The sequence below is a fragment of the Phoxinus phoxinus genome, assembly GCF_949152265.1.
Source record: "Phoxinus phoxinus genome assembly, chromosome: 22".
Taxonomy (NCBI): Eukaryota; Metazoa; Chordata; class Actinopteri; order Cypriniformes; family Leuciscidae; genus Phoxinus; species Phoxinus phoxinus.
Genome location: NC_136897.1, coordinates 18,714,585 through 18,738,390, shown reverse-complemented (window position 1 = coordinate 18,738,390; position 23,806 = coordinate 18,714,585). Strand labels below are relative to the sequence as shown.

The 23,806-nt window shown below is 37.8% G+C and overlaps 1 protein-coding gene across 2 annotated transcripts; it reads right to left on the bottom strand.

Annotated features, from left to right (window-relative positions):
• Positions 1-776: 776 nt before the first annotated feature.
• On the bottom strand, positions 777-15,744 carry ccdc120b (coiled-coil domain containing 120b). Of its 2 annotated transcripts, none has more exons than XM_079597439.1 (11): positions 15,601-15,744; positions 10,623-10,728; positions 10,437-10,532; positions 9,963-10,093; positions 9,467-9,574; positions 9,273-9,393; positions 3,934-3,990; positions 3,655-3,811; positions 3,459-3,560; positions 1,935-2,948; positions 777-1,048 (listed from the first exon to the last, which is right to left on the bottom strand). In XM_079597439.1, the coding sequence occupies exons 3-11, from the start codon at positions 10,477-10,479 to the stop codon at positions 949-951; spliced, it is 1,833 nt and encodes a 610-aa protein (XP_079453565.1). In that variant the 5' UTR covers positions 10,480-10,532; positions 10,623-10,728; positions 15,601-15,744; the 3' UTR covers positions 777-948. The 2 variants fall into 2 exon arrangements, with proteins under 2 accessions (XP_079453565.1, XP_079453566.1); XM_079597440.1 differs by having other exon boundaries at positions 9,306-9,393; positions 15,601-15,742.
• Positions 15,745-23,806: the final 8,062 nt, after the last annotated feature.

Sequence of the window (23,806 nt, the reverse complement as noted above, 5' to 3'; positions counted from 1 at the left end):
ATATTAGTTACAAAATAGTAATTAAGAATACATATATCTTATAATCTATTTTATTCTCTGAAAATATATAAATATATCTCAGGATGAAGTGGAGATGATTAACTTTACATTTTGAAAACAAATTATAGATACATTACAATAACATCCCATAAATACACACACAGAGCATGGAGAAAAATAAACAAAATGTATCTTGTAAACACCAGTTTACAATCAAGCGCAGCGCTAGATCTATGACAGCCAACACATGATCTACTATTTCAGTTCTGTGGCCTTTAAAGACGTCTCCTGATTTGCTGAACAATGTAGGGATGAATCAATAGGGATGAATGCAGTACAATAATTGTACTTTTAAATAATGTCGTAATTTATATAATATTGTGGCAAGCGGAGCGGGGTCGAGAGCCGTGGGAACGGAGCGCGTGCTAATGAGCGTCACCTGCGCGTCACACGGGCCTCCAGTCCCGCGGAGGAGCTCCGGAAGGATAAAAGGAGGAGTGACAGTGCAAGACGAGAGAGGACCAGGCCTGGCCTTTTAGGTTGGTATTTATTACGTTTATATGTGGCAGTCATCCATGAGAAGCTGCTGCTTTACTTTCGTTTTCTTATTTGTTTATTTAATGATTAAAACTTTGCGATGAACGTTCGCCGGTTCCCGCCTCCTTCCCTGAACGTGAACTTTGTTACAAATATATATAATTTATATAATAATAAATAATAATATCAATGTTCAATATCTCCAACCAAATGCTATTTTGTTCTGCTGTAATTTTTTTGTGTGTTGCAGCATTTATGCTACAAACTAAGGGTGCAGTATATCAGTTTTTCTTAAGGAGTACTAGTACTTGAGCACAGTATCAGACCGGTGCATCCCTATAAGAAGGTGACGTTTTGCATTTGATTTTGCAACATGTTGCATTAGAGGCCCTAGGGTGTGTTGGCTACCAGTCAGACCAGTGTTCCAGGTGAAGGGGGCTCGGAGCCGGACTCTTTTTGAGTGCTCCCCTCTGACGGGAAAGGCTCTGGGTAGAGTGAGAGCTCCACGGACCTGCCATGATGAAGAGAGAAGAACAAACTGAAAATGGCAGCATCAGAAAATGTCTAACTAGGTAAACTATTCAATCAAAACCATTGTGATACATTTTTTCCTTAACATTGTGATATATATATATATATATATAGTCAGCAAGGATCCATTAAATTATTACAAAGTGACAGTAAAGACTTTTCCATTGTTACAAAATATTTTTATTTCAAAGAAATGCTGTTCTTTTCTATTCATCAAAACAATTTCGTTTCAACAAATATATTAAGCAGCTCAACTGTTAGTTTTTTTTTACATTGATAATAATAAGAAATGTTTCTTGAGCACCAAATCAGCATATTAGAATGATTTCTGAAGGATCATGTAACACTGAAGACTGAAGTAATGGGTGCTGAACAGCTTTGCCATAAAAATAAATTTAATTTAAAAAAAATTAAAATAGAAAACTATTATTTTAAATTGTTATAATACTTCATAACATTACTGTTGTTACTGTATTTTTTTTATCAAATAATTGCAGTCTTGGTGAGCATAAGAAATGTCCCTAATATATATATATTACATACAGTATATTAGGGTAAGATGAAATATAATATAAATAATAAAAATGGTTATATTTGTATGCATTTATAACACTGCTACTACTACTGGTACAAGTAGTAGTACAACTACTAATAATAATTATTATAATTTCATATTTGTAGCATTGTTCCCACACCTTATGATCAATCAAAATGTTCATGACTAGCTATAAAATTGTATTTACTATAGTAATTTTCATGACTATTCCAGTCATTTCCATGACTATTTCAAATTCTCTGATATTTTCAGCTTTTCCAAAACTATGGGAGCCCTGCTGTGGGGTGAAAGAGAAATGTGAAAAACTCACCTGGCATGCAAGGGATGCCCGTGAAATGAAGCTGACTGAGGTATTTGACGGTGCACAGAGTACAGTGGGTCGGCTGGGATGGACTGAGGCTGGTGCACTAGGTGGTGGTGAGTATGTGAGTGGCGCATGGAAAGTCCGTCGTGACCTTTGGCCGTAGTGGAATAGCCTAAGGCGTTCCTCAGATACCAGTCCCGGAGTCCCTCCAGAGCCAGTGCCTTGTGCAGACTGCGGGTGGAGTCCTCAGGAGTGGGCAGAGAGAACTGAGGCGGCCTGCGTCCGAACGCTGCAGCAGTGGACAGCTCTGTGTGGTGAGGGAGCAGGTTAGGAATAGAAGAGGTCGTGGATCCAGAGGAGGGATGTGACAGATCGTACGCCGAGAACAACACGGCATCCTGTGGGATGAAGGGTCCGCAGGATTTGGTTCGCGTCACTTTGACCCGACGGGGTTCAGACTCTTGACCCCGCAGTAGCATGGGGCTATAAGAAGGTGGAGCAGCAGCCAGATGTAACTGCGAATGTGAGAAACCGTTATAATGCGGAGGGGTGCCCGTTTGAGGAGTGGAGAAATCCGGCCAGATTCGTCCTGTTGACTGGTTCTGCGGAGTCTGGACGGGCCTCTTTTGCTGTTTGCCCCAAATGTAGTCTATCAAAATCTCATTGTAACCAGTGCCACTGCCACCAAGTGAGGAGCGCATTCGACCTTGGTCCTTAAAGCCCATCATCTGACTCTCTGGGCTGCCTTGATATATCTGACGGAGCTTCCCATCCGTGAGGGACTCAGAGCTCTTGTATGGTCCAGCTCGGGGTGGCATGCCGTTGCGGGGAGGGCCAGGCTCAGGGAGACTCGAGCGGTCAAGCAGTGCCTCAGAGCTGTTGCTACGGCGAGCGCGGGAGCTGTAGGGGCAGCTGCGGCGCTCAGATGAGGAGCCCTCCAAAGATGCCAGTGGGACAAACTGAGGAACATCTGGACTGCCACACCACTGCTTTAGTGCAATACCACCAGACATCTCCGGCCTAGCAGAAGGAGAAGATAAGACAATAAGAAGTCATTAGTGGTAATAAGATTTAAAAAGAAAAAAACATTTGGATCTAAAACCAATCTAGGAAGCATTTTACTGAGCTCAGTGAGAAGACGGCAGACAAAGCAAGCCAAGAACAATTCTAAAACATAAAATATAAAGTATTTCATTTCATACTGAAAAGTTTTAAAAGTAAAAGTTCATTTTAAATTGTTTAATTGTTGCTGTTCTTTTGAAATTTGTATTACTTTTTTTATTATAACTATCTTTTGAATGTCTATGCTTATAAGAGTGATTTATTGTTAGCTTCACAACAAGCTAATTTCAAACTATATTAGAATCATTCTTGCAGATTGTGGTATTTCTGTGTTGCTGGCCACGCAAATGCCAGTTTGGGTGTTGCCTATATAGGCAGTAGGCAACTCATTAGGTTTTAGAACAGAGCCAAAGTGTAGACACTACAGTGTACAAATAGCAGAAGGAATGGTCAGAAAAGAGTTAGTACCTCACATGGACACTAACTGGTGCAGTGCGGGACAACAGCGGTGTGGCTGGAACACTTCTACCCTCCACATTGGATGCACTTCTTGGCATAGAGTCACTCGGGCTGGATGAACATTCATACATTCATAAGTTTTAATTGTAGTGCAAACCTTTCCCATTTCAGTTTGTGAAAACATCCCTTCCGCCCCTCCGCTCACCTCACAGAGCTTGAGGCTGAGTTGCGGCGAGTCCTCATCTCGTAGTAGATCTCCACAGGCGACAGCTTCCTACAGAGCCTACTGTCAGGACTGCCTGGGGCCAGCCGGGGGTGAGACAAGGAGCGATGCTCAGGTGCCACACTGGGAGACGAATCCTCTGTAAACCACAGTTGACAGAGTTGTACAATATCACAGTTACAGCCTGCCAAAAACAGGCCAGTGTGGTCAAATGAGTATTGAGATATACATTCATTGTTTTATAATGTTAAGAGTCTTCACCATTGTCATGTGATGTTGAGTCTGACATTGAACTGCTTTCTGACTTCACAGTTTCCTCTGAAAATGTTAAAAATGAGAACAATTCCATTAAAATAATCGCACAAAGAACAGATTTTCTATATCATAAGATGAAACTGTTTCTTGACTCAATAGATATAGTTAACAATTGTTTACACTACTGTTTAACAGTTTAGGGTTGGAAAGATTTTTTTGCTTAATGTAATATAGTTTTTTTGTTTTATCTTTTATTCATGTGATGGCATTACTCCAATCTTCAGTGTCACATGATCCTTCAGAAATCATTCTAATTCTGATTTTGTGCTCAAGAAAATTACTATTATCAAAGTTGAAAACAGTTGTGCTGCTATACAGCATTCACCTTGTGAATAAAAGTATTAATTTAAAAAAAAATGTGTCTGACGGCACAAGTTTTTAAAAATATAAATGTTCTGTTGGAGTAAGCTATTGGTTAAAAAACATATAATCAAGTAATTTATAAATATCAAAGTCTGTCAACAATAGTCCATTGTCCTTTTCGAGCAAAACAACAGTCTTGCATAATGAGGAGAAATGACTCAGTTACCATGCATTTCCTGTAGAGCGATTCCCAATGTATGATTCCCAGTGTATGATCCCCAACATGATGAGGTAACATGTGAGGCACGCTGCGTCTCGCGCTCTTGCAAATGTTTGCCCAATAACCTCACCGATTGTAACCTAATTCGCTCCTAAAATCTAAAAGTGGTGGATATACATCTTGCTGATCTGCTGCAACTATGCCGAAGGCTAAAGCAGTGCAAACCGACTCAAACGCCGAAGCGGTCACCATGGCGTCACTCACCCACCTGCTTGAGTCTCACCGAACCGCCATCTCCGAGGACTTCAAACGAACTCTCTCAGCTCTCGAGACCAAATTGAACGGTGTCATAACTACAGTGACAGAACATGCTGAGAAACTCGAAATTCTTGAAAGTGAAGGTGACGCGCGAGAGACATGCCTGAAAGCTGCCAATGAAGCTATTGTCAAGCTCCAGACGGACCATGCTAAACTAGCAATTAAAGTTGTCGACCTCGAATCACGAAGCCGGCGTAACAACATCAGGGTAATCGGTGTACCTGAATCCGTGGAGGGGATACAACCGACAGTTTTCTTCGCCAAGATGCTCGAGGAGGTCTTTAGAGCGGTCATCGATTCGCCTGTGGAGTGTGAACGGGCTCACAGAGCCCTGGCCCTTAAACCACCACCCAACCAGCGGCCAAGACCGGTCATCATCCGTCTCCTCAGGTTCCAGGTAAAGGACAAGATCATCCGTCATGCCCGGACCATGAGGGGTAGGCTGAAATTCCGGGACCATTCCATCCTTGTATTTGAGGATTATCCTCCAGAGGTTGTGCAGCAGCGGAACGAGTTTAAGGTGGTCATGTCGGAGTTGTACGAGCGAGGGTTCAAGCCGGCCCTGCTGTACCCGGCCAGGCTTTACATCAAGATGGAGTCGGGAGGTAAGAAACACTTTCCAACTGTTGCTGAGGCCAAAGCCTTTATTGTCTCCTTGCCCTCACGGAACGCATAAGATCATGGTCGCCTATATTCATGCTACGAGGATGCTGCAGGCTACGACTTGTTACTGTTGTTTGAAGTAGAGTTCCTATTTTTGCATCCTCCATTGACAACGGTGACTTGCACCCACTTTTGCTGATTACGGGAGACAGTGTCTCTATCTTGACTCTATCATGACTTAATGTCTCCAATAGACTACTCCCTTTTACGGGAGGCTTGGACAATGTTTTTCAGGACGGAAAGGTGAGACATTTTACGGGGTTTTTTTTTTTTTGCAAGTTGGCGCTGATGACTGCGGCGTGGTACAAATTACTACACAATGGTACTACAATATTTCCGTATGTGTGTGTTATGTGTATGTATGTGTGTTTTGTTGCTACGTTTGCGTTTGTGGCTACTGCCGTGTAAATGTTTCAATGTAATTCCAGAAAATTCCATGATCAAGTTGTACTATTTAAATGGGTTTTGATGATCTTAATATCGTTGGAGAATCTCAGCACTGCATTGACATGGGTGACAATATAACTTGTAATGCTTTTGACCTTGATAATCTAAAACCATTAAATTATATATATAATTATTCACTGTTGCACTTAAACATCAGAAGCCTAAACAAACATCACTCTGATTTAACCTCCCTATTATCTAATTTAAGCTGTCATTTTGATGTTATTGGATGTAGTGAAACCTGGCTCAATGACTTTTCAAATGCCGATTTATTTAACATCGATGGGTATAATCTACACATTAAGAACAGACCAAATAGAACAGGTGGAGGGGTCTGCCTTTATGTTAAGAGCAGTCTACGAGTTAATATCTGTGATTATTACTTAGAGGATGACCACTGTGAGTCTTTATTTATTGAGATTAAAAATTCTGACAAAACATTTATTGTAGGTGTTATTTATCGTCCACCAGATTCTGCTTTCGACACATTTTGCAGTAAATTGGAAGACCTATTACATAAACTAAATAAGCAAAAAAAAGATTGCATAATTCTTGGTGACTATAACATTGATATCTCTAAGGAAGACAGGGCAAAACATGACTTCATGAACACATTGCATTCCTCCTCTTTTTTTCCCACCATCAATAGATTTACTAGAGTTACACTGACATCCAAAACAATTATTGATAATATCGTGACTAATATTCAAAATACTAAGATGGAGACAGGAGTCGTGCAGTCTGACATCACAGATCATTTCCCCATTGTAATATTTTTTGGCTCTGGTAAATTATCCTCTCCTTCACTTTCAAAAACTAAATTTAAAATCACCAACGAGAGAAACTTACAACAGTTAACTGTTAATTTACAGGCCAAGCCATGGGACTCTGTCTATGACAGTGTGACTCCTGATGCTGCATATGACAGTCTGATAAAGATCATTCAAGATTCCATCCATGACACAATTCCTGAGAAGACTGTCAGATGCAGCACTACCCTCCAGAGCCCTTGGATTACAAAGGGGATTTTGAAGTCGATTAAATATAAAGGTAGGCTCTATAAATCCTACATAAAAAATCCTTCTATTTTAAAAAAAGAGAAATATATTTCCTATAAAAATAAATTAACACAGATCATAAGAAAAAGAAAACGATTTCACTACACGGAACTGTTAAAAGCTTCGCAGGGGGACTGCAGGAGGTCATGGAATGTCTTAAATGAAGTTCTTAATAGGAGACATAAATCGACTGTTCTACCTGACATCAGTGATGCCAAAGCTGATCTAGCACAGACTTTTAATAATCATTTTGCTTCAATAGGCGCAAATCTGTTTAAAAAGATAAGCCAACCCCAGGGTGTCACCTTCAAGCATTTTCTCTCTGGTAGCTACACTCACTCATTTTTTATGATGCCAACAGACGGTGCTGAACTCCTCAAGATCATCTTAGACTTGAGGAGCTCATGCTCCGCTGGTGTGGATGGAATATGTAGTAGGATCATGAAGGCCATAGCGAACGTCATTGTAGAGCCATTGGCTCACTGTATTAATCTTTCTTTATTAACTGGTATTGTACCTAAAATGACAAAAATTGCTAAAATAATCCCAATCTTTAAATTGGGCGACAAAAATGATATGAGCAATTACCGGCCCATATCAATTCTACCCACTTTCTCTAAAGTATTGGAGAAAGTGGTATATAATAGACTCAGTGGGTATCTTGACAAATTGGATATTCTTGTTCCTTCACAATATGGTTTCAGGAAAAAGAGCACAACCTGTATGGCAATACTCGACTTATTAGAACAAATTAATGACTGTATTGAAGAGGGAAAATGCGGTGTTGGTATCTTCTTGGACCTATCAAAAGCATTTGACACCATCGACTTTAATATCTTATTGCACAAATTACATCACTATGGTATCAGAGGTCTCGCACTTGAATGGTTCAGAAGTTATCTAAATGAGAGGGAACAGTATGTCCATGTCAATGATCAAAACTCTATTTGTAAGCCTATCATTTATGGGGTACCCCAGGGTTCAATCTTGGGGCCACTTTTATTCATTCTATACATAAATGATTTTATAAATTCCTCTAAAATATTTCATAAAATAATCTTTGCTGACGACACAAATCTATTTACATCACACAGGAATCCACATATGCTACAAGATATAGTAAACTCAGAGTTAACCAAAGTTGACACCTGGTTTAAATGCAACAAACTGTCATTAAATATCAGCAAAACAAATTTCATTTTATTTAATTCGAACAAAAAATCGTCTTTTTTTAAAAACCCTGCTCACTGCCTGATTAAAATTAATGGGCAGGTGATAAAAAGAGTGTACTCAACGAAATTTCTGGGGGTCCTCATTGATGATTCTCTTAGCTTTAAATGTCATATTGACCATCTTGTTAGTAAATTATCAAGGTATGTTGGCTTGTTTTATAAGATCAGACATTTTCTTCCTCTATCTGCCCTTATGATGTTGTATAAAACTTTGTTTGAACCACATCTCAATTACTGTAATGTTATATGGTGCAACACCTTCACAAGTCATCTAAAAAAACTTGAATCGTTGCAAAAGAAAGCCATACGGGCTCTGTCCTGGTCAGAGACAAATTCTACGACCCGCCCTCTATTCTATCGCTTTAAGTTATTGAGACTAGCTGAGCTAAATGAATATCATAATGCTTGTTTAATGTTTCAAATTGTAAATAACATGAACCCTAGATTGAGTAATCTTGTTCCTATCTCCAGCTCCCAGCATATATACCAAACGAGAATCAAACCACTTATATTTGGAAAATATCGCAGACATGTGCGCGCCAGTATGAGTGTTGTTTGTAGGGGGCCGCAGATTTGGAACAGGGTTGATGATGGTATTAAGGTGTTACCCTCTATCTCCAACTTCAAAAGACAATTAAAACACAAGTTTTTATTAACCTATATCTAATTTTCCAAAACTGATCTTCATGGATTACTGGGATGTGTGTATGTTTGTATGTATATGTTTGTATGTATGAGTAAGTATGTTGTTGTAACGTATGTTATAGTACATTTTGTGTGTATCTATTGTGTCTCACTGCACATTGTCTGTAACTAACCATTTAAGAACTATGGGCCCCTACTTATAAGCTTTTTTTTGCTTCTTTGGGAGACCCATTTCACTGTACCTAATCTACTGTGTACCTTAAAACAGTATTATTGTAATGTTTTGAAGAGGTAATGAATGAATGAATAAACGAAACGAAACATCTGCAGTAAAATGTACCAAATAACCAATGTTAACCAGAGTATAATTTGTGCTTGTGTGTGTGTGTGTATTGTTACCCGTGTGACATCCCCGATGAACAGTCCTCTTACTGTGCAATGTGTTTTTATCATAATCGATGCTCCGGCGCAGGGCACCACTGAAGAGAGCCTTCATCTGCCTTCTCTGACCTGGGTCATCCTACATGGAAAACAGATATGGTTATAATTGTATTGAACTGTTCCTTTTATTAGCTTTCAGCAAACAGACTCACCTCTCCTTTTGAGGTGACATGAGGGGCCAGGCCAGCTCGGCGCTGAACAAAGGGAGGTCTTTCCCCATCTCCTAAAGGAAAATCCTGTGGAAGCTTCCCTGTGAGCTCCTGTACAGACATTTAAAAATTGTACTTTGTTTCAATCACTTCACTAGGGGAATATTGTGCTGTTTGTTGCCATTCGTTAGAACAGATGGTTCTAATAAGTACGCTTAGTTCAGATTTATATATAAAACTTGTGTAAAACTTAATAACAAACAGTTCTTCATATAAATGCAAATCCTAACACCCAAACTTCACACATCAAATAATAAAACTTAGGGAGAAAAAGAAGAAGAAAAAATCATGCAGATCTAGAACCTTTGTGAATCAGCTCGATGCACATTTCCTTCACTGTTGAAGTCATCATTTTGTGTTTGTTTCTTTGAGAGAATACTATTTTATAGCGACTAGCTAACAGTAAAATACTGTTCCAAAATTGAATAAACCATCTCACCGCCTCAAGAAGACACACTTGCCGCAGCTCTCCGAGACGACTGTTCAAAAGGCTCTGCAGACTCTGTTTTCGCTCCTGCAGCTCTGTGATTCGCTCTGCTTGAAGCTTGCTGTCCTGACAGCCCTTGACATCTGTGAACGAGCACAATGTGCATGAGACAGAAAGACAAAGTTGTATAAATCCATTCTAAGGGTTCAACATTCTTAATTAAATATCCACTTCCCCTCATAATTTTGGGGTCAGTAATCATTTTATTCAGCAAGGATGCATTAAATTAATAAAAAAAAGTGATAGTAAATACGTTAATAATGTTAAAAAGGGTGTATTATTAAAACAACCAAGAATTCAACTTAATAGGTTTAAATGGTACAAATAAGCCCCCAATATCAACCAACACAAAAATATAGAATATATACTGTGCATCCCTGCTTTCCATAAGGAATTCTCAACAAGGAATTATTCAAGTAGACTTACCTGGTAAGCCCATGGCAGTGATCAGGTGACCTTTGACCTCCATTTAATGTGTTTCAGGAAGTCTTGTGAATTTAGCTCCCAATTAACCCTCAGCTCCTGCAGACAAAGAAGAATGTATATCTAATGAACGTGTCTAAATTAAGACACTAATGAGCTGAGACTGATCTGAGAAGAACCTCCCATCACCTTATAGTTTGAGGCATGTCATTCAGTGTTGAGGGCCACAATACTGCAGTATCCCAGTGGACTGCGGAGGGAGCCACAGTGCGACTTCTCGATTTACTGGTGAGCCCTTAGTGTGGAAGAAAAAAGTATAATTGTTATACACTAATAACTTCTATATGTTCCTAAGATCGATTTATTTTGACTTCTGGCTGTAACTCAGTCCTCTAAATGATGGCTTATGTGAGGTTAATGGCTTGTTCTGCCTCAAAATGCAATTTAAAGACATCAGAACACATTAATTTAGAGAGGCAAACAGTGCCATCAAAATAAATGAAAAAAGATGGTGATCGTTTTTATACTTAAATCGTTGCTGTGCCACTAAATCATTAATTTAAAAATGACCTCTCCTCTTACTGGAAGTTATGTCATCAGAGGGTAACATGACCGAGGGTGTGAAAGCTTATATACCGGTAAGGTCATTGTGGAAACCCAGGTTATCCAACAATGTTACAACAACGTTCAAATCTGGGGTTGCAGAAACTTTTTGAGTCTCACAACCAAATAGCTCAGATTCAAACGAATGAGTAACTTTAATGAAACATAATAAATAACAACAAATGTCAACAATTTCACCAATATAGGCTATGCTAAAATTATTTTTCTAAAAATCTGAGCTTACTAATGAAAGTCTTTAAAAACTGAAATAATTCTTATTTTTATGATGTAAAAAAATACAGAAATTTTATCTTCAGATGAATTTTTTTTAAATACATTTTAACTACAGTAGTGGCCAAAAGTGATGTCCGGAGGAGATATTTGTTTTGCGTGAGCCTCAAAGCTCGATTAAGTCATCAAAATATGAGGAAAATATAGGGAAGAACAAAACACTAAACTTGGTTAAGGTTTTTATCTGACAAAAGTATTTGGCAAAAAAGAAGAGGTAAACTACAGCCACAAGTTTTATTTTACTATGCAAAAAAATGCATTTAAAAAAACATATATAGAGAACATTATCAATTATTAATATTTTAGTTGGTTCTCTCGTTTTTCCATGTATTCATCATTTTTTTGTATGACAGCCTGGCCAAAAATTAAGTCAAAATTTGGAAAATGCAAAATTTGGAATGTTTCATTGCGTTATCACAAATAAAACAATTGACTTATAAGCACAAGCACAACTACGCAATAATACGCTTACAAATCTTGAACAACATTTTTTAAATGTTCAAATAAAGGGTAAAGATGTCAATTTTGTCAATGTCAAAATGTCAATGCATTTAATGACATAAAATAATTTGCATACTGACGTCCACTTAAAATTTATTTAAATCCACTATACTTTTACAAACAAGACACAACATTTCACACCCCAAATGGCACAAAACAGTCTGTTCATGAATCACACTTATGGTTATAAAGCCTCCTGGCAAGAAATGGACAGAACAAGCAGAAAGTGTTTTTGTTTATAAGGAAGTGGCTTGGGTCATGTGGTACGATGGATGGCTGGGAATGCACCCAACAACAAAACAAGACATAAAACCACCATGTGCAGGATAAACAGACAACAAAGAATAGCAAGTGTAAGTAGGGGTATGAATGTAAAATATTGCAAGTAGGGGTATACATGCTCATGGGCGTCAGTTTGGTTTGAAATGTGCTGGGGACAGAGACGCATTCGGAAGTGCATTTTCAGAAGTGCTGGGTACAATGACGCATTCATTTTTTTTTATCTTTCGCTTAGGTCATGTTTTGAAAGACGATGTCCTGAAGCTTACTAATGTAATCTCTGCAAGCTACTAGCAGTGGCGGCGTTTCACAAAAACCTAGTATGGCATTCCGTCTGGCAGAGGCGGCAATTGCCTGTGGCCCCGCATTATAAGGGGCCCCCCGAGGGCTGATCATTTAAACAATCAGAAATATTAATATAAAGACGCAGCAACATCAGTGGGGCCCCTCGCTACTGCTTTTACACTTTTCAAACTGGTGCAGCGCAGCGCTTATAGCTACTCACTGTAGGTAGAAAATGCATGATTTGATTTGTTAAACATGAAAAGGACTTATCCGTCTTGGCATGGCAGCTTAGCCTATATGGATATTAGGTGCATATCCAAAGTGTGTGTGCGGAGTGTGGAGCGCGCACTGCATGGCAGGCGTCGGCGCGAACACTTGCATTTTCCTATCAACAGAGGAAACAACTTTAAATACTCAATCTTTTTTGAGGTCCAAAAGGAATAACGCATCAGTCGTAAGTAGCCTACTTTTATTTGGGTAAACTCACAACTACAAGAAAACGTTGTGCTTTTGTAAAATAAAATAAAACAAACAGGGCGCGCTATAGCCTAATTATCTCCATGGCGTGAACTAGAGCGCGTCTCAATAATGAACTGAAATGCAGTGTATAGCCTCAAAAACGTGATGAATATTTCTATATAAAGCTCGAAATATCCACTTAAACGAAAAAATTTGAATCGAAAGCAAATACAGGCTGATTAGGCTGTAATCCAAGTCGAGATGTATATAGATATGTTTGGAGCCGACACTGATTTAGAAATATATATTTTATTAATAAACAATAAAAATGCCTCATTATTTTTCAGACATATTATCATTAGCCTGCTTTTGCGGCAAGATTTATGCATGCGCTTGAGCGCGGAATATAGGCTATATTCCTCCATACACTCATTATTTAAGCAGAAATTAATATAAACGTGAGAAAAAAATAAAACGAGCTCCACAGAACATAAAATATTAATTTTATTAATAATTTTATTTAGTTCGCATTTATGAGGAAAAAACAATGTTACGGACGTGACCACTCTGAAATCGGCACTAAAATATGCTTTAAAACTTTCACAGACCTCAATCAGAAAGCACAAAGCCTTTCTTTAAAGTGAATTTCGTTTTGTATTAATTGTATCTTAATTTTAATCAATGTTTCATCAGCCAATTGCCTGGATTTAATAAATAATAAGTAAAGCAGATAATAGATATCACGACGACACGGAGGCGCCGGCGCATGAACTGGAGCTCATCTCATAAATTAACCGAAACTCAGCACAGCCTACTTGCCTCATAGACCTGAGAAATATATATATTATCTACAGAACGCTTTAAATCATACTTTTTAAACATAACAATTCAAAACGAAAGAAAACTATGTAATCCGTATGAAATGTGCATTTCTCTCTGCCGCGTTCATCGTCAACTTCATCTTTGCAGCGACACAGAAAACACTTGTTTATTAATAAAAATGTCTCCTTGCTATATTTTACATATTCAGATTAGCCTACTTTTGCCAGTTCTTTGTGGCAGCTTTTAGGTGCTTTATTGGCAGCGCCATCCTTAGGCCTATATGTTAAATGAACGGGTCCCCACTGCATCAGCACCGAATTTATTTTTATTTAATTTTTAAATCCCCCAAAAAATCGTGATACGAACTGAATCGTGGGTCAAAAATCGTGATACGAACCGAATCGTGGGTTTGGTGTATCGTTACAGCCCTACTAGCAACCCTAAAAAGTGGTGGGTACAAAATGACTCATGACGAAATCTGGTGGGTACGCGTCCCCCCCGTCCCCCCCGAAATCGACGCCTATGTACATGCTATAAAAAAAATGGCTATATATATATATATATAAGCTGCTCTCATACTCCGTAACAGAACAACTGAACGAATAAGATTCTTCAAAACAATATGAGCACATCTGGCAGACACATGCTAACAGATATCGCACACCTCGGCTCTTGTAGAGACCTGGCAGAGAGCATGATGGGAGGAGAGAGGGAGGATAAATGCTCCGGGATCAAAACCTGACTCAGAGAGAACTATGAGAGAGAGATATAAACAAGGGATTTGTGGGAATTTGATGACAAAGCACCCAATGTCCTGGGACAAAATATGTGAAAGAGATAAAGTGTGAGCGAGGGAAAAGCAAGAGAACCAGAGATTCATTACTGACTTACAAATAAAAAAAAATGACAAAAAAAATACTAAAGGAAAATACCAAAATGCAACTACAGTATCAAGCATAGTGATAGAAATCTCTGAAAGATAAAACACTGAGAAAGTGAAATTCATATTTAGTGTTTGTTCCATGTTAGGCTGATCGCATTTCTGCTGTTGTATATGCAATTACAAGATTTCATATTCATTGGCCTGTGTATATCATGTAATATTAATAAAATTCAAAGTTTAATTTTGAGGTACAATTTTGGTAGGATAGCGTAGAGTTGCCGCTTGTCATGTAAAACCTGATTAAAGGGTTACATTCATCAGCCAAAAATGATACAATCTGCTCACCTTGATGTCATTTCTAACCTGGAAAACATTCACAAAAGCAGGTGTTTGGCAGAATGAGTCTCAGACATTCACTTTCAGCAGCACAAGAGGAAAAATGCAATCAAAGTGAATGGTGACAGTGGCTGTAAACTTATGCCTTTCTTTGTGTTTCATGGGAGAAATAATGTTATTCAGGTTTGGAACAACTTATCACAACAATTTTTAATAGAAAAAAAAAATCGAATTCATGTGTAAGTGGCGAACAATTTCACCTTAATTGTTTTTGATACAACTGTCTGTCTATTTGAAATGACTGATCTGTTTCTGTTTACAACCATCATAAAACAAAACATAAGAGTGTGTGAATTGACATGTTAATGACAGCTGTGGCAGATGAGACAGCCTATACACAGCTGTGACTCCAATGCATTTGGAGTATCTACAGGACATCCAAGTGTCAAAAACCTTCTAAAATTAAGAACTCACAAAATCAACGTATATGAAACGATGTGAATATATAAATGATCCGCTATACTTGGCTAAGATTTTCATTTAATAGATTATCATATCATCACCATCAACTAAACAGCAAACGCAAGTCAAACGAGAGGAAAAAAAGTATTCTAACTAACTAACGTTTTGAAAGCTTTATTTATCACGTGTGACACGCTTGAGTTACTGGGAAACTTTTTGCTTTAATGTGCAGTTACAAAGACTTACCTTGACCGAATTAAGTCGCTAAGAAGATATCCGAAAAAGGAGAGAAAAGTAGCAGCTTATTTCATTACGTGTCCGAAATAATTAACGTGTTACTTTACGACGTCAAATGTTTATCGCGTTTCTTCTTTGCAGACGTTGCAACTCAGACAGTAATTTCTACGAGCCCTAAAGGCAACAAGGACGAAACCATTTACATGCGCTGACGGGGGTTACACACTCATAAAATGGCAATAAAATATTAAAGATACACAAGTAAATTGTATTATACATTTTAAGTTATATATAAATTATATTTGGGTCTGTCCGGGCAATTTGGCTGTATATTAAGTCGAAAGTCCAAATAAGCTATTCAAATGCAGATTAAGTCAATGGTTTGGTCTGAAAAGCGGACAGGTGAGGCTGTGGCGTCCGTAACAACAACCATATGGTTTCTAACTTATAATATAATATAAACGTCGCAGACAAGAATGTATACTCTCATTGCAGTAGCCTACTCGGCAGAACACAAAATAAGATATTTTGAAGAACATGGGTAAGCAAACAATTCATCATGGACGATGGACCTCACTGGCTATGAAAAAACTGGGGCACATCAACTGTTCGGCTACCGCCATTCAAGAAAGACATTTTTGGGCGAACTTTCCCTTTAAAATAGGCATTGCTTAAAAAAAATTTTTTTTTTAAATATATATATGTGTCCCTTTTTCCACAGCTGAAATTATGTCATATGTTGAATGACATGAGAGTGAGTATATATGATGATTGAATTTTCATTTTTAGGTTAACTATTCCTTTAAGTCAATAGGCATGTGGTCAAACAAACATTAAGTGTCAGCAGTGTTTACTTAGCAAGTTACTGACCTCTGCATGCAGCATTCCTCTCAGCTTTCTTCTATGCTTTGGAAGAAAAACTGTGACAATTCCACAGGTCATTTATATTGTTTTAAAACAGACTTATCCAAGCTTTAAAACAATCAAGTATTCTATAATTTGATTCAGTGCAGTCAGTCTGTTATTAGGTGACATTTTTATTAAAGAAAATTTGGAAATAAAATGAGTTTATGAGCTTTCGAGCACTAAACATGACACATTGCACACTTGTTATTAGTTCTCTGCAATGTTTTACACCTCCATCTGCAAACTGCATTTCTTTTTTGGAAATCTATCTAATGTTTTAGAGAAGTGTATTGCTGATTTTTTTTTTTTTTACATGACCTGACATTTAATTTTAGGGTTAAATCTTCTAAGAATCGTACATTCCCTGTAAACGAAACATTGTAAAAATGTAGGCTATGTGAAATCACTAGCTTAGTAGCTTCTAATAAAGTTAATGTTTTTTTTTCCATGGGATCAGTTAGAATGTCTGACAAATGCTGCAACACTATCATACAAAATGACATGAGCATGATGAAACGAACATGCAGCCTAGAAATTTATGACACACTTTTCCTGCACACGACAGCATAGTGAATTGGCTAGCAGAGGGATCTGACGCTATTTGTGACCATGAGACCTTATTGTAGTAGAAATTGGAGGGGCTGAGATTAGCGCTTGGGGGAGAAGTGCTTTCTCAAAGCAGACAAAGGCAATTCCAAGGACTTGTCATGACCTGTCTCTCATTTGCACTGCCCTGTTTTAGCACACCAATAGGGCTCTGGCACTACAAAGAATCAGAGGATTACTGCTGGGAGATTACGCTCCTTCTCACTCTCTGTCTTTCTTTGGCCATTGCATCACTTCAGAGTTCAAAATACAACAGAGGTGCAATGAAGAATGTTTCTGGGTCACAGGCAAAAGTATTTGAGCATCATCTAATGGGGCATGCTTTGAGGGTAATCATGCATTTTGTAAGTAAACAAAAAGACATAATTGAGGACACATTTAATTGACATGGAGTGTAGTCTCTAAAACAATTTGATTGTATAAATATTAACAATTGTAGGTTAAGACAGTTTACATATAAATAAGTGTACACTAATGGCGCTTTTCCACTGCACAGTACCAGCTCGCCTCGCGTCGACTCGACTCGCCTTTGTTTGGTTTTCCACTGTGTAAAAGTTGTACCGGTACCTGCTTCCGGGTACTTTTTTTCGTATCACCTTCAGCGAGGTTCTCAGCGAGCTGAGGCGATACTAAAATGTGACGTGACACACGGCAGACTGCTGATTGGTCAGAGAGAATCGTCACTATTCACTGCGTCATCATTGCACGCGCCAGACGGAGTATCCTGAATAACCCCCACATTTTTAAGTAGTTTTGCCAGAGATTGCGTGATATACCCATTACTAATATTATGTAAAACAGCATACACTCGATTTCCTCCATTGTCCTGTGTGTGTGGGTAGCGGGTGTGTGTCGCGTCGCTATGACGACCAGGTACTATTGTGGAGGTACTATCTGCAATGGAAAACGGAGCGAAACGCGAGCCGAGCCGAGGCGAGGCGAGTCGAGCTGGTACTGGTAATGGAAAAGCGCCATAAGTGTGCCCTTATGCCTTTTTGAGAATTACCTTTTATAGCTGTTTGTGAATGTCAAAGGTCTGCAAAGTTTTAAAGATCAAAGTGCACGCCAAATAAAGTCATTGTCTCCTTAAAGAAAGAATCAATTCTGAACTGCCGAAATGAGTCGTCAGCAATTCCAGTCTCAACTCCGTAACATATCTATGTAGGTTTGTAACAAATTTGCTTAATACCAGCCTATGTTCTTCATTGGTTGACCGCAAACAACATCTACTTAGTACTTAGCCCTAGTTTGAGCTCAAGCACTAGCTGAGCAGCAACATGTTGTAGCAACATGCCGAGAAGACGCTGTTTTCTGTGCTGCGGCTCTATTTTGCATGCACTTCCAAAGGATGAGGACTCACGCTGGATTTGATAGGGTAAAACCGACGCCATTGTTACTGTTTGCGTATACAAGTGCTAAGGAAGCCTCCGGAGCTGAAATTCAGATGTGGTAATGGCCGTTTTGTTTCAGACATACGCTGTAAGCGGTAGACGAATCACAACAGAGTCAGACTGAGCCATCTGACCAATCAGAGCAGAGTAGGGATTTAGAGAGTCTGAATCCTTAATTGATCGTTTCAGACACTGTGATGAAAGAGGTCGTGTGCAATGTATATTATAAGAAAATTAAAGTGTTTTTTTACCTTGGATGCATGTAAACATGTTGTAGGAGACCTCCAAAGCAAAATTTTAAATAGCATAATAGGGGCACTTTAAACTTAATGAGCATAAAAGGAAAAACACTGCAGGTGGAGTCTGTTTTATTCCTTATTGATTGAACTGTGTAACCCTATAGCAGTGATTTGTGAACAAAGTTGTCAAAAGTAATCTCAAAGACCATTAGTTAAGGGCAGAACTAATAAAAGAGGACTGTGCTCAATATAATGAAATACGGCTCCTTCATCTGAGCAAGTATGACCAGGAGTGACCCTTCCTCCTTACATCTGATTCTCAAGAACAACCAGCTGCTGTCCTGCCAACCTCTACTCTCTTTCACTTTGATCTCTGCAGATCAGGTTACAGGGGTCAAACAACAATCACTATGTTCAACCCATTTTAGCAGCAGAATCAAGGACCTGCCCTATTAAGCACTTTATATGCTTTGACTTAACAGATCTGCTTATTCAGAATCGCCCTTCATACTTCTACAAGTGATCTTCTATGAACATTAGACAAGTATATTGTATAGGTAGCCTACTGTATATCCTTATTTTCATAGTCAGTCATAAAGTAAGTGACATACAAAAAGCTTTCCTACAACATGTGTGACCTAAGGTAGCATTATGACGATGTCACTGGTCCATTAATAATCAAATGTTTGTATTAGAGATCATATGTCCTCTTATTCTTATTTATTTAAAGTTAGCAACAACAACAAAAAACCTGTATGATTTTTTTTTCAGTCCTCAGGTCTCAAAACAGCGTTGGACCCCATTGACTTTCATTGTAAGGCCAAATAAAAAAATGTAGATACTTAAATATCTTCTTTTGTGTTCCACAGAAGTAAGAATGTTATACAGGTTTGGAACAACTTTTGGGTCTTTTAAAATAAGTGAAAATATCTCGTTTGTCATATTCAGTATGGTTTCTAGAATATTTTTTGTCTGTCTGAACCAGCGTGAACTTAAGTGCAGCTTTAGTAAACATTACACTATGTTTTGTTAGAGTAAGTTAGGAGCAGCCAAGTAGGTAAAAGTATTATCCTTTAAGATGAAAAACTGTTTCAATTCGAAGATGATGTGAGCAGTATTGCACTACAGAACATCAGAGCCTTACAAAACCCAAAATGAAGCTAAATCTCTCATAGAATAATCGAATGGCGGCTTAAATTTGTGTTATTTCTGCCTGAGTAATTGCTCAACTCCTCTTTCTTGTCCACCCAAAGATGAAATTCTTCCCTCCGTGTTTTCTTTGCTACTGGATAAACAAAGACAAAACAGACAGTCTACAACAAAGCTGACCACAGCTTGGCAACACTGTGGTAAATCCCTCTGTGAAAACATGAATACATACACAGCCTAGCTGGGGTGGAGACAGTGTTTTGCCACCTCAGACCCTGTCCTGGGGTCAGACAGCATGGCAGCTGGACAGATAACAGAAAGCCATTTGTTTGAACACTAACACTCACAGTCTCACACCCTTGCACTGTAATTTGTGGTGATGACTCTAGACTTTAAAGGGATAGTTCACCCAAAAATTAAAACTTCTGTCATCGTTCTGTCATGACTTTGTCTTCTGTGGAACACGAAAGAAGCTATTTTGAAAAATGTTTTTGTCAATACATAAATGTTTTGTTTTGATGTGAATGATCCCTTTCAGCATGTAGTTGCTGCCTCTATGCAGGTGAAACTCGAAAAATTAGAATATCGTGCTAAAGTTAATTTATTTCAGTTATTAAACTTAAAAGGTGAAACTAATATATTATATAGACTCATTACATGCAAAGTGAGAAATTTCAAGCCTTTATTTGTTATAATTTTGATGATTATGGCTTACAGCTATGAAAACCTTCTCACAATATTCTAATTTTGAATTTGGGGTTTTCAAAAGCTCCTAACCATAATCATCAAAATTATAACTTTGCATGTAATGAGTCTATATAATATATTAGTTTCACATTTTAAGTTGAATGACTGAAATAAATGCATGATATTCACATTTTTCGAGTTTCACCTGTATTGTTACTTTCTATAACCATCTAACATATTTCAAAACCCTGCAAGCTACAAGACGGGTTGAAAATATAACAAGCTTAACCAATGTTAACCTGAAATTCCCAGCATGAGTCTTTTGTGCCTGCTTGTCTACACATGGCTACAACATCAAGCCACAATTGACTCGGTGTGAACTCTTTATTGCTGTTGCACCCTGGAGAGGGAGGAGGTCAAAAAAGGGAGATCTGCTGAAAATACACTCTTGACAGTGCTAGATAGAGCAAGAAATCTGTGCTTTGCAAAGCAGAGTGACTCAGAGTCTAGACACTTCAAACCACATACACCATCCTCAGCTAGCAGTGAACATAGCGCGACCTGAGAGAGGGAGCTCAACTCAAGAGCTTCAATTATAGAAGCGCAGTTCATTATGTGCCATGACAGGCAAAATGTCAATCTCATTTGAATGAATGGGGGAATCTGCTGATTGTCATACAAAATAAGCATTATGATGTGGGGTGGAGAAAAGTTGTAAAACAAAACCACATAATATAATTGCCACACCTCTACAAGACTTGGCACATGAGTGCTTTTTGTCTGGCTGCGGGTCAGTGTTTTTATGTTAAAACTAAAATGATTATAAATTGGTTTCGGTAATTGAAATAAACCTGGAATAAAATTAAATATAAATGTTAGATGAAAAACTTCAACGAAAATGAGAAAAATCATTCAAATCAAAAGTAGTAAATGAATATGTATATAGACATTATATTTATAAACTTTTATGTTAGATGTGATTAATCGCGATTAATCGATTTGACAGCACTAAACATTTTTTGAAGTACTAAAATGATTCAAACTAAAACTCAAGTAAAAATAAATGTAAGTTTAATAGAAATACTTAAAATACTAAAAAGTAAACTAAAAGCACAAACTAAAATGAAAACTGAAATATATAAAAAATAGAAGTCATATTAATAAATACAATTAATAATTATTATTAATAAATTAATAGATATTAATAAATACAATTATAATATAAAATAAAAAATCCACTGATGCTGGCAATTTTTACACAAAAATACTACAGTTGTTGAATTAATTCTGTAGATGATATTGATGCGACATGGTAGTTTTTATGCATGGTATATACCATGGTAGCCTATAAAAAGAATGTAAAAGAACAAAAAAAAAACATGAAAGAGCTGGTTCCTTTGTCACTTGTGGGGGAAATTGGAAGCTCAATCACTCTTTTGATAGATTTGTAGCCTCACGAAAATGTTTAATTTAAAATATAATACTTTCGAATGACTCAGACAGTGTTTGTAATGAATCGATTGACTGACTCACTCATGTCATGACACACAAAATGAATTCAGTAGCATTAGTAGCCTACACTTTAGTTGATGCCATAGTAAGACTAGTATGCTATTCCGAATTCAGACTTGTGGCCACACACTGGCGAGGTAACCTGCGGAAGTGGTCACTGAACAAATCGTTTTACTGTAACTGATTCAAAAGATTCGAATCATTTATAATGAATCAAACTGAGACACACGCCTGGATAAATAAATTGTATCGCAATATTGATCATTGTGGCTTACCCGAAATAACACATTGACACATTTACGACACATTTACTGTTAATCAATCCAAGACAATAACAGGCGTGTGACTGTTTTGCAGCATTAATCCATCGCATAGCAACATGCCACGGAAAATCCCATTTAAAGTCACGCGCGACGCTTTCATCAGCAGAACTACATGCTGGATGAATGTGACGATAAGAGAATGTGAACGCTGGTTTTCAATGACAAGACGTTTTAATAAAAACATTTAGCACAACACCAAAAAGGTCCTAGAAATCTGACACGACAGGAGGCAGATTTCTCCTCATGCGTCCCTGCATTTAGAGCCTACGTTGACTGAAATCTCAAAACCATATATAAATCAAGTGATTAATGCTTCAAATATTACTCCCATACATGCTTGTCTGTTTGAGAAAAGGCGACGTTTCATAGAAGATATCGTAAGAAAAGACCATGCACACGGACCTGCGATGCCAATTAATATTCTTCTGCGGCTCTCCTCAGTCACATCTTGCAGATCACATCCTCCCCTTTATGAAAAACATATGGGTCCCTGCATAACGCCAGCCCAATGATATTATAACATCCTCACATTTTAGCATTCATCCCAGTTATCCACAGTAAAAGCGCTGTCACACCTCTGGAACGAGACTGGCAAACAGGGAAGAGCAACACGCATCCACTTGTCTGATTAACTCTTTCAGTCTTGCCTATTTATATAGACTCAATTGCCTGTAACTATACAGCGTGTCTGAACTGAGACTTGCACTGCTTTTTAAGATCGCAACGAAAATCTAAAAAAGAATTAGGCATTCCAGTGAACGACTTTTCATGTGCTATAAAGAAATGTTTAGATAATTCGATTTTTATATATTATAAATGATAGTATTTTAATAACTACATAATGAAAAACAAATAATGGGAAAAATTTTTTACATTTGAAGTTCAACTTCGCATTCTTGAATGCAGAGGTGGTTATACTGTGTTATGGCGCCCCCTGTAGCGCACGTGTGTATTGCATATTTGATCCGTGATACCGCAGGAGAAAATTTACATGCGGATGCTGCAACGTATGTTAAAGAGACTTTTAGTTAATCCAACATCAGTGATGCTTTTTTAAATCTAGCATTTAAATTTTGTTTCCGAGTGAGGCCTCATTAAGATAAAACAATACAGGCAAAACCATTGTTTTTTAGACCAAGCCAGAAATCTTCAGTAGCACTTAGCCCAAACTCTGTTTAATTCAGATGTTTTTTTTTACAAGGGGTTTGTTCATATATCATTGCGCACTGATTTATAATATTTCATTCCTAGAAATGTGGTGAAAAATGTATTTCAGACCAAAATCCTCTCTGTGAAAACCTTTAACTCTAATATATCAAAATAAAACAAGAATTTTAAACCTAGCTTTATTTAATGTTTAGTTTTCTGTTCTTTAAATCTATGCAAATTAGTGAATTTATTA